We start from the raw sequence: 17,934 nt of genomic DNA, 5'->3' as shown, positions 1-17,934 counted from the left end.
CAGATTTGTCTCTTTCTCATACCTGAAGGATATTATACTTGAAAATTGCAGCTGTCAGTATACCATATTTTCAGTACCTTTTTTAAAAGATACAAACAACATGACATAAAAATGCATATTCAAACTTCACATGGTAATTTACAGTTGATGATGCATTTAGATTCTGCTGAATTTTAATGATATTTTTTCCGATGTATCCTCATTTATTCGTGTGAACTGTGTAAGTAATTTATTTCTAATTGCTATGAGTTTTAATTGCATTTATTCAAAAAAAATTGAAATCATTTATATATTAGTGTAAAATATTTATAAGCTCAACACTAACAACAACAGCAACTGAATATTAACGACTAAAAATATTTTTGGTTTTGAAAAAAAGTAGTACATCATTTCAAAAGAATCGGCTTTCATAGCATTTTTGTTCTCAAAGCAAATTAGCTTCTTTCATACAACGAATAAAAATTAATTCGTCTAGTAATTCTATAAGGCGACATTAATTCTTTTATAAAAATCGTTTGTCCTTTCTCTATGTAAATAAGTTAAGCTTCTTCGCATTGTGACGTGTTTTTCGACAAAAACTGAAACACTGACTGTAGCGCCGGTTAACTCTTTTCGATATGAAATGAACCAAGCGTTATCACGCCATTTGGTTCTTTTCGACAAGGCTTTTTTCAGTACCCCTGGGACTCAAACGCTTAAAAAAAAAAATGTGCTCCTTATCAGTTAACATAACAATGCGAAATAAATACAGAAAATAAAAAAAGATTAATCTCTTCAGTAAAAGAACGCTTTTTTTTTTATTATTAAGATGAAATTAAATAAAAGTTATAAAAGTTACTGTTTGAAACATTGCACAGTCAAGCTTTTGTCTAATTTGCTGACAAATGTGAATTCGAATTCCAATTACAGTGAATTTCTTATGATGACCACCTACTTCTGATGCAACAAATATTCCTCAGAGTATAAATGAACATATATATTAATATTCTAACCTAAATTTATGTGTGTTAAACCTCATCAGTCAGTAGTCAGCCATCTTTAGCTATCAATATCGTCTGGAACTATATTTGATCCTGTTAGAGATATTATACAGCATTTTAATTATGTGTATAATCTTTAATATTAATTTGCAGTCTTCTTTTATATTGAAGATATATGTTATCTTTATCCTATTTTCGCAATTCTGAGGAATCACTATTTCTAATGATTCACTGTTTTCGCAATTCTGATGTCTTTACATCTCGCGACATTATGACCGCTGTGTAACAATAAAAATTTTAAACTGGATTAATATTAATCATATCATATTAACTCGCGAATTTCCCGCCCTTTTTTACTAATTTTATCCCTTGAAAAACGGGAGAGCAAAATGCGCGGTGTGTACTTTTTCTCGACAGCTTAAATGATAAACATAACACATTAAAAAGTACACATAAAGATATAATAATGAAAAAAAAAAAAAAAATTCTGAAAGGTTTCAGATTTTAAATTATGTCCAAAGAGGCGGGTTTTTTTAACGTTTTGTGTGTTACCTTTATTTATTAAATATCATGTTCTTCGCACTTAAACCACAAAATTCAGTTCAACAGCAATATCGCAAAATAATTTTAAATTGAGCATATCTTTAGAATTTCGGATACACAGTCTCGCTCGCTGGAAATAAAAATGTTTTTTCTGTAGAACGTTGCCATTACTCGTCTTGAAATCCTTGAGTTTGTTAATAAAAGAATTCTTACAAAATATGAAATCGATAATAAAACAAATTCCAAATTAGGGCTACCAGATGCCCATTTTCAGGGAAAGATTACGTTATTCAAAATTGGATGGCTCTAGGTACCGTTGTTTTATCACAATGCATGAAACATACATACATTTATGGAGATTATTCATTATTTAATTTCTTTAAATGTAATAGGGCGATAATATTTGGTGGCAACAATCTGAAAAGTAAAAAAAAACGCAGATAGTCCTTCTGGGCAAATTGCGCTTTGGACTAATTATATTATGTATTCAAAGGACTTCTTAACTTCGATAATATGCTTTAACAAAATAATTTCCTATTTGGGTATACTTTTACATTGTTACCATAAATCAAAAGTCTCTAAACCATGTGCTGAAAAAATTACGGAGAAAATTGCCCAGGTAGGAGAAACTTGCCAGTATAAATACGGTAATAATGTTCCACTTTCATCATTGCTTTATTGCATATATTCAGTCGATATTTTATTATTGTGTACAAGTTTCCTAACAAATTATAATTCATATTTCTTGTAATTGTGCTAGATGTTTGACATCATTTGTCTCAAGTACGTGTGTATACTTGTAAACGATGAAGCAAATGCATGGTATAATTTTGGAACATGATGATTATACAAGGCCGAAAAACTACTAACTGTCTGTTTTTTTTCCCCCTTGTTGTTATTTATTTACAATACAATTTTTTTGCTGTAACTTATCTTATAAGAAATAACTGTTATTTCTTGTCTTATTTTATTTCTACCAATTTCATGCGCTTCGTTTTCTTCATTTTTATGGACACTGAAGAAATAAATGAATAATCTTTAATAAAAAAAAAAATATACCTATTACCCTTACGACAGACATCCTTTCCCTAACATCCTTTCCTTCGTAAAACAAATTCACTTTAGAAGAAGATTGCCTGATTTTTTTTTTTTTTTTTTCCATTGTATATCTATGTATCCATTGTATATTGTATGGTTTGCAAGGTTATGAGCTGAAAGGAAAAACCTGTTCAAGGTCGTTCTTTAAATCGATTTTAACAGTTGAATAAACAGTTTCTCAGTACGTAGCGCCTCGCCCACTTTTACTGTACTTATTGTGTTACCTAAAATTGCGGATTGTATTTAATATTCTATAAGCTTTATTTAATATCTTACTAACTCGCGTGAGACGAAACTTCGTGCTTTGTGATAAAATCCCTTTGTGATCCTTTTACAACTGATATATAAATTCTCTACTGTTTACGTAAACAAGTTTTCTTTTTTTGGGGCTGAACTTGGTAAATGCTAAATTAAGGCGAATATTTTAGTTAAAATTTATAACAATCATGACCTTGAAAGTTCCTAATGTTGAAAAAATGATAATTCTCAGTTTTATAGTTAGTTAAGTTAAATGATAATTTTTGTAATTTAAATACTAATTATCGTAGTTACTCGTGTATTTTCACCCGTTTTACTTCCTTGTACGAAGTAAAAAGGAAGTATTGTAATCGCGAAAAGTTTCAGGCAGCATATTTCAACGAAAATATCCATTTTGACCGCTATTGAATGCAATTTAACGATGTTTTTGCGTGATATCTGTACGTAAGGACAGAATAAAATATTCTTTTCCTTCAAAAAAATTATAAAACTGCTTTAAAATTAATTCCGAAGAGAATTTTTCAAGGCGTCTGTACGAACGTACGTACGTATCTCGCATAACTCAAAAACGAGTAGCCTCAGAACTTTGAAATTTTGTATATAGGGACTGCTATAACATGTAGATGTGCGCCTCGTATTTATGTTGCAATCGGCCGCACCAAACGTATATAAATATCCACTCTGTTACCCGGCTCAGTGATCTCAGTTTCTTTACTCTTATATGTTTGTAAATTGTACATTTTTTGCTTTAAAAATGATTGAATTATGTTGTTTTTATCTTCCGGTTAAGGATTTTATGCCTTTAATAAACCTGTATGCAATATTTTTAGAATTATTAAAGTTATTATTAAAGTTGTCTAAGTGCCGCTAAGCCTTTTTTTAATGGCGGCCATTGATGTTTACATTTGAAACAGGAGACTAGTGGATTTGTTGCCAATATAGAGAAACTTAGCTTCGCAACAACAAAGATAACGCATTCATTTATTATTGCCAATTAAATCATGCTTAATTTTTTCTGGAATTTTTTCGAGGAAATAAGTGTTTAAGATTTACTTCGTAATTTTTAATATAGATATTTTGATTTTTTATGTATTTTTGCCTTCTCGCGAAGTGAGAAATGAATTAATTAAATGAGAAATACTCAATCGTCTGTAAAAAACTGTTTCTTTTTTGTTTTGTTTGCTTAATTTCTTTTATACATCATTCTAGCTTTATTATAGTATTCGAATAGAACGTGTGGCAACGATTAGATAATTCTATTCTTTAAATGATATAAATTTTGTGCATTATGAGTTATAATATGAACGAAATATATAAGTTAACTGTTATATAATTATTGGATTATATAACAGTTAACTTAGTTTCCGTTACATAATTATTATATAAGTTAACTGTTATATAATTATTAATACTGTTAAGTGAATCTAGCGCCAGAGTGTCGCTATGGTAAACAAATACTCTCAAGGATCAAGGATCAAGGAAGTTAATTTACGGAGTGCGCTAGGCTAGGCCTTTAACTCCACATCATCAGAGATAGAATAATTACATCAAAAGAGGGGTTCATCTAATAAGGGAAAATTTTGAAGCCTAATTATAAAAATAAAAGCTTTTCAGATAATGCCTTCCGCATGAGAAAAAAGGAAAACTCTTAGAAAGTCTATAATTAAATTTTGTGTCTATAAAGGGACCAGGAATAAATTTTCAGAGAGGAGTCAACATTCAAAAAGTTTTGAAAAGAATAAAAAGGTGCAATACATTTCCTTGATTCTTGATATCAACAGCAAAATAAAATCAGAGTGAATTTTAAAGAATGCATTTATTCTATTGTGGTTTATGCGCTGTCGGCGAAGTAGATTTAATTAAATCCAATAAGTTTAAATGAAAGGCAAGAAAAAATGCGTATAATTTAATATTCCAATTTAATATTTCAATACAAGGAAGTCATGTGGTGTACACATCAGATTTTTTTTATTAAATTTATCACACGAAAATAGACAGGGGAAAATTATACAAAACATTTATTTCCGAAAAACCAGTAAGAACCTAATAAATGGAAAGTAATCATTGATAACTAATACTAATGCATAGCAATATTAATATTACAATACCTAATAACATATCTTCATTTTTACTTCCCCTTACCTTGATTTTCACCCTCTCTTTTTGTTGTCCACAGCTACACCACAAGCGTCAAATCATTCAGTGCTGCTGGAACTGTGTCGTTTGCTATAACTTTTTGCTAGTCGTCTCCATCATTACCACTGTCATCGTCTTCGTCACTACTCAGTCTCCCTGTCCTCCTGCAATGATTTTCAGAATTAGCAAGAGCATTAGATATCCCTATTTTATTGAAGTTTTCATTGATTAGACCCCATGCATCCAAAATTCCCGAGCAAATCAGTAAGTAAGACGAAAGACCACAATTAAATACAATTAAATAAGCAAGACCACAAGTTAGTAAAACCACAAGGGGGACAAAATCATTACAAAATTTAGGAGAGCTCACTGAATCATCCACAGCAATAAAAGGCAAATGGATTAGCATGGGGTCCTCTGGCAAGTACCCAATGGGCCCATTCGTTAAGACGGCACTATTATATAGTATTTTGAATAATCAATTATTTGGTGGCAAAAATTTATGAAATTAATTAATTTGACGATATCATTAAGAACAATTTTTTAACTGAGAAATAATTTTTTGTAGCAGGTGTCTGCCATGTGGTGGCTAGTAGAAGAGTTTTTGGCAATATTTTTAATAAGCTGTTCAGCCCCGTTAATTATGCCGCTCATTGCATTTGTAATAACTTACTTACATCTTCTTTATCGGTGGTTCTTGAGTTCTATTGGCCAAACAAAGACACTTTCCTTTAACTAAATCTATTTAATGAAGAGAAGACTATGTACAAATATTATATACAGATTACAGAGTATCTAGTTTATGTCACTCTCAACCACTCTCATCCCTCTCTGCCGAAACTCTTAATTAGCTAAACATACGGGCGGCGCAGCGCCCTCTATCTCTTTTTTCTACATCACTCCCCACCTGTACTCTTTAATAAGAGTACACAAACTTACTTACATAACAATATCAACATTAATTAATAATGGATTAATACTAAATGGTATGACATATATAAATGAATAATATAAAAGAATAATCTATACTAGTATATATCACAAATGAACATAATAATTAATAATATAATAAAACTCAATAATATCAAAAGTTCTAAATTAAATCTCGAAAGGATATAACATCTGGATCGATCTTCTGAATTGTCCTTTGGGCGTGCGAACGAGGCACGCTCGAACATGTCCATCTCTTCCTATAATCACGTTTTCAATTACACCCATGTCCCAAAGTAGTTTGGATTGTTTTGGTCCTTCTACCAACACAACGTCTCCAGTCTTAAGGTTCCGCTCAGTTTTAGGATTAGCAAAGTTATGCGCATTTCTAAGATGGAGTAAATATTGCTCTTTCCACTTGATCCATGTTAATTTTAAGAGCTTAGATTGGTAAAGCTTCCTCCTGGTTAAAGTCTCTTTGTCGGATACCTTGTTAAAAATTTCCAAGAAATGCTCGGGAAAGTTAAATGTATCACGTCCTGGCAATAAAAACTGTGAAGGTGTGAGCGGGCGAGGTTCACTCAGCTCGTTGCTATCGTATGTTAGAGGTCTATTATTTAGCACACACTCGAGTTCAGTTAATATTGTAGAGAGCTCTTCGAAAGTCAGTAATGCTCTCCCTAAGATTTTCTTCAGAGGTTCCTTGATGCTTCTCATCAAACGTTCCCAGAACCCTTCCACCATGGGGAACGCTCAGGTATGAATTTCCAGGTTACCTCCATGGATGTCAAGAAATCACTCACACTTGGATCTGCTTTGATTCTTTTAAATCCTTTAATTATTTCACATGTGCTGCGGAAATTCTTCGCATTATCTGAATAAATCACTTTGCAGCTCCCTCTTCTTGCTAAAAAACGTCGTAATGAAAAAATGAAACTTTTTGCTGACATATCTGAAACCACTTCAATGTGTACAGCACGAGTGACGGCGCATGTAAATAAGGCTATGTACACCTTTTTGTGGTTACCCGCTTTTTCTCTAATAGTAACTGCTCCCGTTAAGTCGATGCCTACAACTGTGAAAGGATTACTTTGGACTACACGATCTCTGGGTAACTGACCCGTTAACTGTTTGGCGGGCTTCACTGCAAACTTTTTACACACCAGGCAAGTGTTAATAACTTTCTTTACTACTTGTCTTCCTTTAGGTATCCAAAATTTATTCCTGACTTTGGACAATGTTGCCATGACTCCTGAATGGAATACTTTTATGTGTTCACTAAATATCACTAGTTCGGTGAACTTCGTTTTGGGCAGAATAATGGGATGTTTTCCGTCATCTATTAATTTATTAATTCTGCTTGTTCCAAACGACCTCTGACACGCAAAATACCTCTACTGTCCAGATATGGTGCTAAACTGTAAAGCTTAGAATCTGGTGTTATTAGATTATTCCTCTCTAGTTGTTGAATATCCGAAAAGTAATTCGCTCTCTGTACTTGTTTTATGCAGTACTCCTCAGCTTCTTGGATCTCCAATACAGTAAGAGGACCTTCTTCACAGACACGTTTTCTTAGCTTGGCGACAAACCGCTTTACCCAAGCTGTAACTCTCAACAATTTTTCGAGACTACTGAATTTGGTAATGTCTAACGCATTTTCTTCTTCTGGAATAGTCACTTGAACATAAGTGTTTAAACGTTCCAAATTTTGAGTATCAGTTTCTACTTTAAACTTCTGCTCAGGCCATTGATCTTCAGAATCTTTCAACCATGATGGACCATGCCACCAGTTATTATCTTTCACCAATGCATTTGCTGTTTCACCACGAGTTAATTTATCTGCTGGGTTTTCCGACCCTGAACAATATTTCCACTTATCAGGCGAGGTACAGTCTTGTATTTCTGCAACTCTATTCGACACGAACTGTTTCCACTCACGCGCTGACCCCTTTATCCACCACAAGCAAATTTCGGAGTCCGTCCACAGAACTAACCTACCTACCAAATCCTGAAACATTTTCAATAAATATTTTTCTAACCTAGCTGCCCCATCAATTCCAACCTAGGGAGGGACAACTTTTTTAACGGAGCTATCCTACTCTTCGACATTATAAACGACGCACATACCTCTCCTCTCTCATTCTTATATCTAAAATATGCCACCGCTCCATATGCCACTACTGACGCATCACTGAAAATATGAATTTCAACCGACTGACCTTTACTTAGAACTTCTGTAAAGTAGTACCTCTCTATTTTCAACGCGTTTAATTCCTCAATTTCAGCGCACCACTTTATCCATTTGCACCGTAACTCCTTTGGCAACTCTGCATCCCACTCCAAATCTCTCTCCCATATTTCCTGAATCAGTCTCTTAACTCGCACCACAAATGGAGAAATAAATCCGACTGGGTCAAACACCTTAACTGCTGTGCTTAACACCGATCTTTTACTATTTCTCAACGATTCTAAACTACTCAACAATGATGTAATGTCTACTCTCAAACCATCCTCTTCTAAGTTCCACACCAAGCCTAACACTTTCAACTTACTATCTGTCTCAGACCTACTTTCTTCACACATCCCTTCCTGAACCCACAAGTCACAGCTCTTTAGAATTAGTGTTTAGCTTTCTCAAATTAAAACTCGCGTCTCTCAAAATAGATACCGCCTCTGATGAAAGACTGAAAGCTGATTCTACACTTTCCCCTCCATAACACAAATCTTCTGCATATAGTGAGCTATTTAGCATCTCGACACAGTTTTTGTTTGTTTCCGCATATTTCTTTAAATGATGTTTGATCGTTGCACTCAATAAAAACGGTGAACAATTACATCCAAATAATACTCTGTTCATTTGCATAATTTTAAAGTCCTCACTGTCATTATCAGGATACCAGAGAAATTTTAAATATTGCCTATCTTCCCTTGCTATCCCCATCATCAAAAACGCCTTTTCTATGTCACCGCAGAATCCAATTTTAAATTTTCGAAAGGAAAGAATGATATCCAAAATATTCGGATTTAGGTTTGGGCCCTTTTCTAAGCAATCGTTTAACGATAGCTTTCCTCTTTCGCAACTGCTGCAATTAAATACCATTCGAACTTGAGTGCTTTTTTTATCTTTACGGACCACTGCTCGGAATGGCATAAAGTATCCCTCTCTCGTATCCTCACACTCTTGAATAATGTTGTTTTGTGTCTGAAATTTAATTATTTCCATAAACTGTTCCCTCACAAAGCTGTTACTTTTTAACTCTCGCTGCACCCTTTCGCACTGCCTTTTCGCTAAACCAAAATTATTTTCCAAATGCTCTGGACTCCTATTCCACAACAAGCGAGCCTCATACCTCCCGTCTACATATTTCAAATCCTCTTCAAATTGTTTAATTATTCGTTCATCGCCAGAACCCCTTTCCGACGTGCACTCAGAGATTCCTAGACTTTCAATCTCCCAAAGCTGACGAATCTGTTCCGATATTTTTTCCTCTTCCGAATCGATGTGTATAAACAAGCCGGTGACCCTGAACTTAACTTCTTACTCTCTCCCCCCACTCTACCACTCAATGTCCAACCGAATATGCTTTCATGCAGTACTAAATAGTCTGTTAACCGATGTGTTTTCCCCGTTAAGATGCAGTTCAAGTAATCATTCCCAATTAAAATCTGTACCTCTGCCACTTCACTATCGCAGCTGTCAGATAAGTGAAATCCTTGTTGGCGAAGATTGTTTATAATTTCTGCAGATGGCGTGGGTAATGCACTGGAACATATGGTTTTTACTTCGAGTGCTTCGATGATTAGAGTGAACCCTATCTTATTTTTTAGAGAAAGCCTTTTTCTTTTAAATTCTTAAACTGGCGGATTCGAAGATGCAAATGTATGAATTCTTAATCTTTCTGTACCAATAGTCGGTAAACTTGCTTTTCTGGAAATAGACTGACAAACATAAGATCTTTCGGAAGCAGAATCGCATAACAACCTAACGTTAAATGTGGAATTATTTCCTACCAGTTGACCTCTCAATGTCTGATAATAAATCACGTCATTAGGAATTTGCTTGCTCAGTGTTTCGAGGAATAGTGAACTAACGTTTGTCTCTATTGCTGCGTTCGCAGTATTTTTAATGGATTTATTTTCTTGCCCTTCTGCATCACACAGGCTCTCTAAATGCGACAAAGATTTGCAAATATTACATTTAACCCATTTTGCCTTAATGGTTTTTTGTGACCCTTTTTTAACAGCGCTTGCACTTAAATTGATCGTATAATGCTTTGTGTTTCTCTGAAATACTTAAGTCGCAGTCTTTTGAGAGGTGAGATTTAAGACAAAAGTCGCACATATAATTTTCGACTGATGTATTAAGCGTCGCCGCTGATACCATTTTCTTTTTAATTGGAGCAACACTCTTACGATAGTTGTCGGTATTTCTTTCACTGGTTATCGAAAGTGTTGGTTAAGACCCAGAGTTAGTGACTTTTCGCGCGCTTCTACTTCTCTCTTTAGAAACAACAATAAATCTGACACTGTTGACTCTGTGTCGACCTTTTGCTCCCTACTAAACTGTAACACTAAATCTTGCGGTATACACTTATATAAAATAGGAAGTAATAGATTGCCATAAGAATTAAAATTAATATCTAATGTCTCTAAACTTCTTGTTTGAACTGTTATTTCATCATATAATTTTCTTAAACTGGATACATCACTTGAACGGCGTACTGACTCTAAAGCTAGGAGAACGTTCATATGCGCGCTAACTAATAGTTCTTTTTTCCCAAATCTGTCAGTTAAGATTTCGATGGCCTTTATACAGTTTTCTCCTATTAATGGCAATCCGCTTATAGCTTTTGCAGCTGAACCGGTGAGTAAAGATCTTAAATAGTTAAACTTCTCAGCATCTTGAAGCGTATTGTTTTCGTGAATGGCAGCTTTATACTGAGCCCAAAATTCAGTAAATTTACATAAATCGCCGCTGAAAGTTTCTAAGGTAATGCGAGGCAATTTAGTATTATAATTAGTTTTTATTTCCGAAACTTGTGAAGTTGTTCCGGTTTTACCCACATTTTGAATATATCTATTGACTTTAGATTTACATCTAATGATGGATTCGCTGTATTCTAAACAATGTTCTACTTCTGTCTCTAATTCCTGAACAGTGCTTAGAGCATTAATAACTTCCTCATATTTTAACAAGCTAGTTTCTCTCTCGATTAACACTGAAAGCGATTCCTGCAACACTTCTAGGTTCGGATTCTCGCTTTGCAATTCCTCATCCAATTTCCTTATTAATTTTGTTACACTGGTACGAACCGAACCTCTAATTTTTCTATTTCTCTCGACGGTTTCTTCAAAACTCATTATCAAAGATAAATTGCATGCACATAAATGAAATGACTCACCTTCCCGGCCGATGCACCAAAAACTTGATGTATGTAATAACTTACTTACATCTTCTTTATCGGTGGTTCTTGTGTTCTATTGGCCAAACAAAGACACTTTCCTTTAACTAAATCTATTTAATGAAGAGAAGACTATGTACAAATATTATATACAGATTACAGAGTATCTAGTTTATGTCACTCTCAACCACTCTCATCCCTCTCTGCCGAAACTCTTAATTAGCTAAACATACGGGCGGCGCAGCGCCCTCTATCTCTTTTTTCTACAGCATTTGCTCCATCGATATCACGGTAGTTGTTCCTTAATATTTTATTCTCTTCAAGAAAATTTAAAAGACTAATTATATCCACTGTAATAGTACGTGTTGGTGAAATATTATGCAGCGATAGGTTTCAAATACATATCCGAAAGAGTGTACTTGTATTTCTTGTTTGGTGCGGTATTGTACAGACATATTTTGAAGGGGTAAATGTGGAAGATGTCGAAGAAATAATTCAAGAAGCAGCGGCTAGTCTTTCTAATGATGAGCTCAAGGAATTAACTGAACAAGAAGAAAACAAAAATGTTGACAGCAGTGATTCAGAAGAAGAGCAAAAAGAACTTTCGATGGCGTTTGTAAAAAGAAGTTTGTCTACCATAACTGAAATAATGGATCAATTCATTGAAAATGATCCGAATTTTGACAGGAGCTCAAAAGTAAGGCGTGGTGTTAGAGATGCTCTATTCGTTTATGAAGAACTTTTAAGAGAACAACGCAAAAGAAAAAGGCAAACAACATTAGATGCTTTTGTCACAAAAAGGCAGAACACTGAAAACGCGGAAGGCTAACTAAATATGACTGACTGAGAATTTTATTTATTTATTTTTTTTTTTAAGAATATTCGTTTTGTTATTTATATTTTGTTTTTATTTTTGCAAGAAATAATAATGTGGTATTAATTTGGGCTTTAAGAAATAAATGTTTGGTTTTATTTTAATTAAAAAAACATACTCTTTAAATTTAATACCTAACCAATTTCCTAGCCATCTTCCCCTAACCCCAATATTTACATGTAAAGATAGTCTCGTTTAGCGCTGTTTCGCATTACGCTCTACTTTGATGGAACGTATCCCCCGCGTTAAGCGGGGTCTTACTGTAATTTGTGGTGGTTTGAACCATCAACCTTTTTAACTTTAAGTGTCTGTCATACTTTCAAATGAAAAATTCCATTTTTTTTTTCCTTCAAACTACCCATGAACCGATTTTGAATGATAACGCAGTTTACCCGAAGCTATAAAGCTATTGATAATTGTATCATATTGAATTCATAATAGAATTTGTCCATGAATCCTGAAGACATGTCAATTTCATCATACTTCCTAAATTTTTTAATAACTGCTCTGGGTTGCTTACTTATAGAAGCATTAACTGACTTAACTTCTTTTGGAAGGTTTCATTTGTATCACTCTTATTACTGCCATCGTTATCTTTAGCAAAACAGATAGTTTTTGAGACCGAAACGGCAGAGTGAAGTTCTGCAGTAGAAACTTTAGAGTGCCATTTTAATTTACTTCTCCATCCTGCACTAAAATATCGAAAAACGATTTTAAGACCAAAAATACAATAGCAGTTATCTTTCAATTTCGAATAAAGTTTAACTGTTTACTTATATTGATAATATTATTAACAATGAAATATAAAATAAATTTATTTGTAACAAATTTATTTGTAACTCAAATACAATATGATTATGCATAAGTGGAAGGACTATTAATATGTTACGGATTTTGTATACATGTAGCAAGTTTTATGAAATTACACTCATGTCCATAAATTAAGGATAATTCGGAGTCACGCGGAAATCGAATTCTAAAATAAATATATCACTTGTAAAATCACTACATACATCTTCAAGAATCCTATGCGAATCTCAGGAAGTAACCAGATGACACCGATGGTACGTCACGATGACGAGAGTGTAAGAGAGTGATATATAAGGAATACGGGCAAAGAAGTAAAATTGTTTGCAGGCGCTTTATAAGTATTTCAGTGCAATAACCGAATAGTTATGACACAAAGGACGCATTTGGATGATGTTTTACGTCAGGGATGTCAAACTCATAGGTACACTTGGGCCAAACAAACAAGGTTTAACTTTAGGCGGGCCGCAAAAAATAATCAATATTCATAGAAACTTAGATTTATTTCGAATAATACAATGATAAACATATATATATATATTTATATAGAAAAGAACAAGAAAATTTTAATATTTACGTCCTGATACTTGACATCTCTTCTCTGCTATTATCTTTCCTATTTCGGGAGAAATTTTGTTTGCAGTGATAACTTTCAACGCTGACCCAAGGTGAGTATCATTAATACGGTTTCTAATAGGAGACTTATTACCTTTCATGACTGAAAATAACTGCTCGCACCGATAAGTGCTACCAAACATGGAAATAATTTCATATGCAAATTTTCGAGTATTTTCAAACCTGGCTGGTAAATATTTGTAAAATTCTGGCATGCCCACTTCAATGAATTTTGCTTTCAAATTTGAGTTGCATTGAATCTCGATCACCTCCATTTGCATATGGCTGGGTACTGAGTGCACATGCATGCACCAATATATCGTACTATGATTGGAAAACTGAGACCATGAGTTCGGCCACATTCGGCTATCGGGGGATGCGTACAAGTTCTGAGTGCACGTGTCCCCCAAAAGCCGAAGGTAGCTGAACGCAAGCTACTCACACGCATTTGTAATTTAAGTAGTGTGTGTGTCAGCTCGCTGTGAGAAATCTAACAACACTGAATAAATTATCGTTAATTACTTAGCAGTAAACATTTCATTTTTTTCTTCGTCGATATGTTATTTTATTATTATATATTATTATTTGCTGATATATTGGCCGGGCCGCAAAAATATTTGTTGTGGGCCGCATGCGGCCCGCGGGCCGCGAGTTTGACATCCTTGTTTTGCGTGGTAGAATTATCGGCCGTCTGGAATGTGGGCGTACCCAACTGGAAGTATCAGATGAACTTGGAATTGCCCAGAGTGCCATCTCCAGGGTTTGGCAACGATTCCAAGATGATGGTAATGTGAGTAGACGTTACAGCACAGGTAGCTCCAGAGTTACAACGCCGAATGAGGACCGGCATTTGGCAGCTATTGCCAAAAGAAACAGGCGGACAACAGCCTCAGACCTGTCTCGTCAGCTCTCTTCAGTCACTGGTACGACAATTTCAAGGCAGACCGTGTACAGACGTTTAGGTCAGATTGGTCTATATGCTCGTAGACCTGTCAGATGCGTTCTACTTCCTGCAACTCACTGCCGCCTGCGGTTAGCCTGGAGTAGAGAGCATGCATTGTGGACACCGCAACAGTGGGCTTGTGTGATGTTTCCCGACGAGTCCAGGTTTAGCTTGCAGTCTGATTCTCGCTTGACTTTCATATGGAGAGCTCCAGGTACCCGTTATCACCAAGAAAACATCATTGAACGACACCGTTATGATGGTGCAGGAGTGCTCGTTTGGGGTGGAAAGATTCTGGGTTCCAGAACTGACCTGCAAGTTCAAATTGGAACCATGACAAGCCAAATCTATTGGGAGTCATTCTGGAACAACATGTACGTTTGTTTCGGGGCGCACAATTTGTGTTTATGGATAACAACGCCCGTCCTCACCGTGCAAACATCGTAAGCGAATGCCTTCAATCGGAGGATATCACCCGTATGGACTAGCCAGCATTCTCACCAGCCTTGAATCCAGTAGAGCACGTGTGGGATATGCTTGGCCGACGAGTTGCAGCCCGTCAACCTCCTCCTACATGTCTACCAGAACTTCGGAGAGCATTGCTTTTTGAGTGGTGTAATATCCCCCAAGATCAGATCGATAATTTGATATTCAGCATGCCTAGGCGTTGTACGGACTGTATTGCATCGTCTGGAAGACATACAATGTATTAACAATCATACCAACCATGTAATATTGGTTTTATGTAAATAGGTTTTTTTTTTTTTTTTTTTGATTTGCTCCAGGGATAAACAATCGCTAATTTTTTTAATAATATCAAACATATAGCAACTTTTTTTTGCTCTTCACCTTTTGTTTAATAAATAAGCTTTACAAATAAGTCATATTTGTTTTGCTTCTAACTCTTCCTTTGCCTGATTTTGCATTATCCTTAATTTATGGACATGAGTGTACATGCAAATTATACTTATAGTATCTATTGTATAATGTAACATTAAAACACTCAGAATACGCAGCATCAGCGAAAAAATAAGGTTACAAGGGTTAAGTTCATTAAACATCGAGGTAAATAGCTAGCGCCAAACTGGGCAATCTAGGGAATTGGGCAACTGGGAAACTCTAGCGACAGAATTTGGCCCAAAACCAATGTCAATTTTTAAATTTGGCGATCATCTGGCGACATTTTGGTTCGATCCCTGTGTAGATCCCTATGTAATTGTAACTGTATTTGGCCCTGTGTAATTGTAACTGTGTATGCCTTCCAGCAATTTCGAAATACTATCAAAAAGATACTGGAAATTTCTCGGCGGACGATGGAAAACTCACCAGAGGGATGACTTCCGATCTAAGGAAAAAATGATTTCGCGCCAAATATGGAATCTGTCTTTCCCTGACACATATCTGGCAACCGTAAAACAGCTTTTCGCGGAAGCTATCTTACCGAAGCTGAGAATTTCGTAACAATAATTATCATTAATTATTGCATGCTTTTTTATTTAATAATAACTATTAATTAACTGCATTATTGATTATTTTAATTATTAATATAAAATTTTGATTTGACTTAAAATTTCATGCCATAAATTTAGTTAATTTTAATATAATGCTAAACAGCTGGTCAGTTTTTGTTTTATAGAAAATAATTGTCTAATTGTCACTATCTGTGCTTGGATCCATTCATTTACTGCATGTACATATATATATTTTTCATATTTATTAAGCTTAATAAAAATTAAAGTCCTAGTTTTTTTGCGAATTAATAAGGGCTTGCAGTTTCGTGTTCTAGACAATTTTATCTTTATTCTAGTCGGTTTCCATTTTCATTCTAGTTCCATAAGAAAGAAGGGGGATTTACATTCGAAGATGTAAATCTTTGCTTCATGTTTTGAAACTGCAGTGCATAGAAGTCATCGAGGAAAAGAAACATTTCGTCGATAACAAGTATATGCATCTTTCGAATATTCTTACTTTTACTTACATTCACTTCTGAGCGAAACAGTCTGCCTTTACCGGTTTCTCGCGAGTTATAATTAAACTTCTCATGGTAACTCTCCGAAAGTGATTAGTATCGCTCAGAACATAAGTAAATATCGATATTGATTATCACCCTCTCTAATGTGATCAGTTTCATAGATTATCAAAATCATCTGGAACTGCGGATTGCCATCTCAGAGAGGGTTCAAGTATTCTTTTATAAACATACGCATGAGATGTCTTACGAATCTTCGATTAAAAAAATATTTTCAAGCAGCAAGTACAGATGTAAATTTTACAGCCTAAGTGCACTTATTATAAGTATTGTGTAGTAATTCCCTAGATTGCCTGCAGAATTCTCTTCTCGTCTTTTAATGTAAGATCTAGGAACACGAAGTCATTGCAATAATCGTAGAAACGACTTAACTGTGTTTTACTCGCGAATTTCTTCTCATTGCGTAATTCCTCCGAGTTTTTCAGCATATGATTTAAAAACTTCTGGTTTATGGTAACAATGTAAAATATATGTACAAGTATGACAGTCTTTTGTGCAAATAAAAAAATATTTTTGAAATTGTTCTTTAAAATACGGTAATAATGTTACCGTATTCCAAAGAATAGAAAATAATAATATTGTTACGAAATGCCCAGGCGTGGTAAGATAGTTTCCCCGCAAAACAGTTTTAGGGTTACCATAAAATGGCAAGGGAAGGCTGTGTTGCCACATTTGGAGATAAATCCTCCATTTGGTGACATTTGACGACAAAATTGGCAATATTCCATGGACGGATGGAGAACCTCTGGAACGAATTCTTACCGGTTTAGCCCAGAATGTTCTCAAACACAAGCCGAAAGCTATATAAACACTGCTGGTCCGCAGTCAGTCAGTGTGTGTGTGTGCCTCGTGTAGAGTGCGAGTTAGTTTATCGAGTGTGTGTGCCTCGTGTAGAGTGCGAGTTAGTTTATCGAGTGTGTGTGCCTCGTCTAGCGAGCTGATAGTCATTGAGCGAGTGTCTCGAAGTCTAGCGCCGAGTTGGTCGTCGAGTGCATCGAGAGAATCTTTTAGTGCATCGCCGAGTTTTTGTCTTAGACTGTACTGAGTCGAGAGCTATACTCTTGTGTGTCGTCGAGTGCATCGCGAGTTGTAGCGTGGAGAGTCTCGAGAGTACATGGAGTTCCGAGAACGACCAAGCAGAGTCGAGAGCTGTAGTCTAGTGCTTTGTCGTGAAGCTGTCTCCACCGTGATAGCCTGATAACCTGAAGGCTGTGTCGCTGATCGTGTCAGCGTGTTTATAGTAGTTCATCGACGACTGTAAAACGTGCTTTGGAGCTGTCCTGACAATACTGGTAAATAAAGTGTGTTTCGATACTTCA

General features: G+C 35.1%; 1 protein-coding gene across 2 annotated transcripts in view; it reads right to left on the bottom strand.

The window, feature by feature from the left end:
- The window catches only part of LOC118190611 (uncharacterized), a 237,968-nt gene extending 226,432 nt beyond the window's left edge, over window positions 1–11,536 (bottom strand). Inside the window, exons 1-2 of one of the 2 annotated variants that reach the window (XR_015044408.1) lie at window positions 11,397–11,536; window positions 5,022–5,179 (exon numbers count right to left, since the gene is read on the bottom strand). Coding sequence is in view for 1 of the 2 variants with exons in the window: in XM_085827682.1 (XP_085683808.1) it covers window positions 7,288–7,962 (675 nt within the window). In the remaining variant the exon portion in view is untranslated. Of the gene's footprint in view, window positions 1–5,021; window positions 5,180–5,692; window positions 9,663–11,396 lie in introns of those variants that run through there. The other variant, XM_085827682.1, reaches the window with a different exon arrangement.
- Between the last annotated feature and the right edge of the window lie 6,398 nt (window positions 11,537–17,934).

This window comes from Stegodyphus dumicola, chromosome 12 (genome assembly GCF_044657685.1).
Source record: "Stegodyphus dumicola isolate Sdum_Otavi_A_Nest chromosome 12, ASM4465768v1".
Classification (NCBI taxonomy): domain Eukaryota; kingdom Metazoa; phylum Arthropoda; class Arachnida; order Araneae; family Eresidae; genus Stegodyphus; species Stegodyphus dumicola.
The sequence above is the reverse complement of the archived record's forward strand: the minus strand, read 5'-3'. Positions and strand labels throughout refer to the sequence as shown.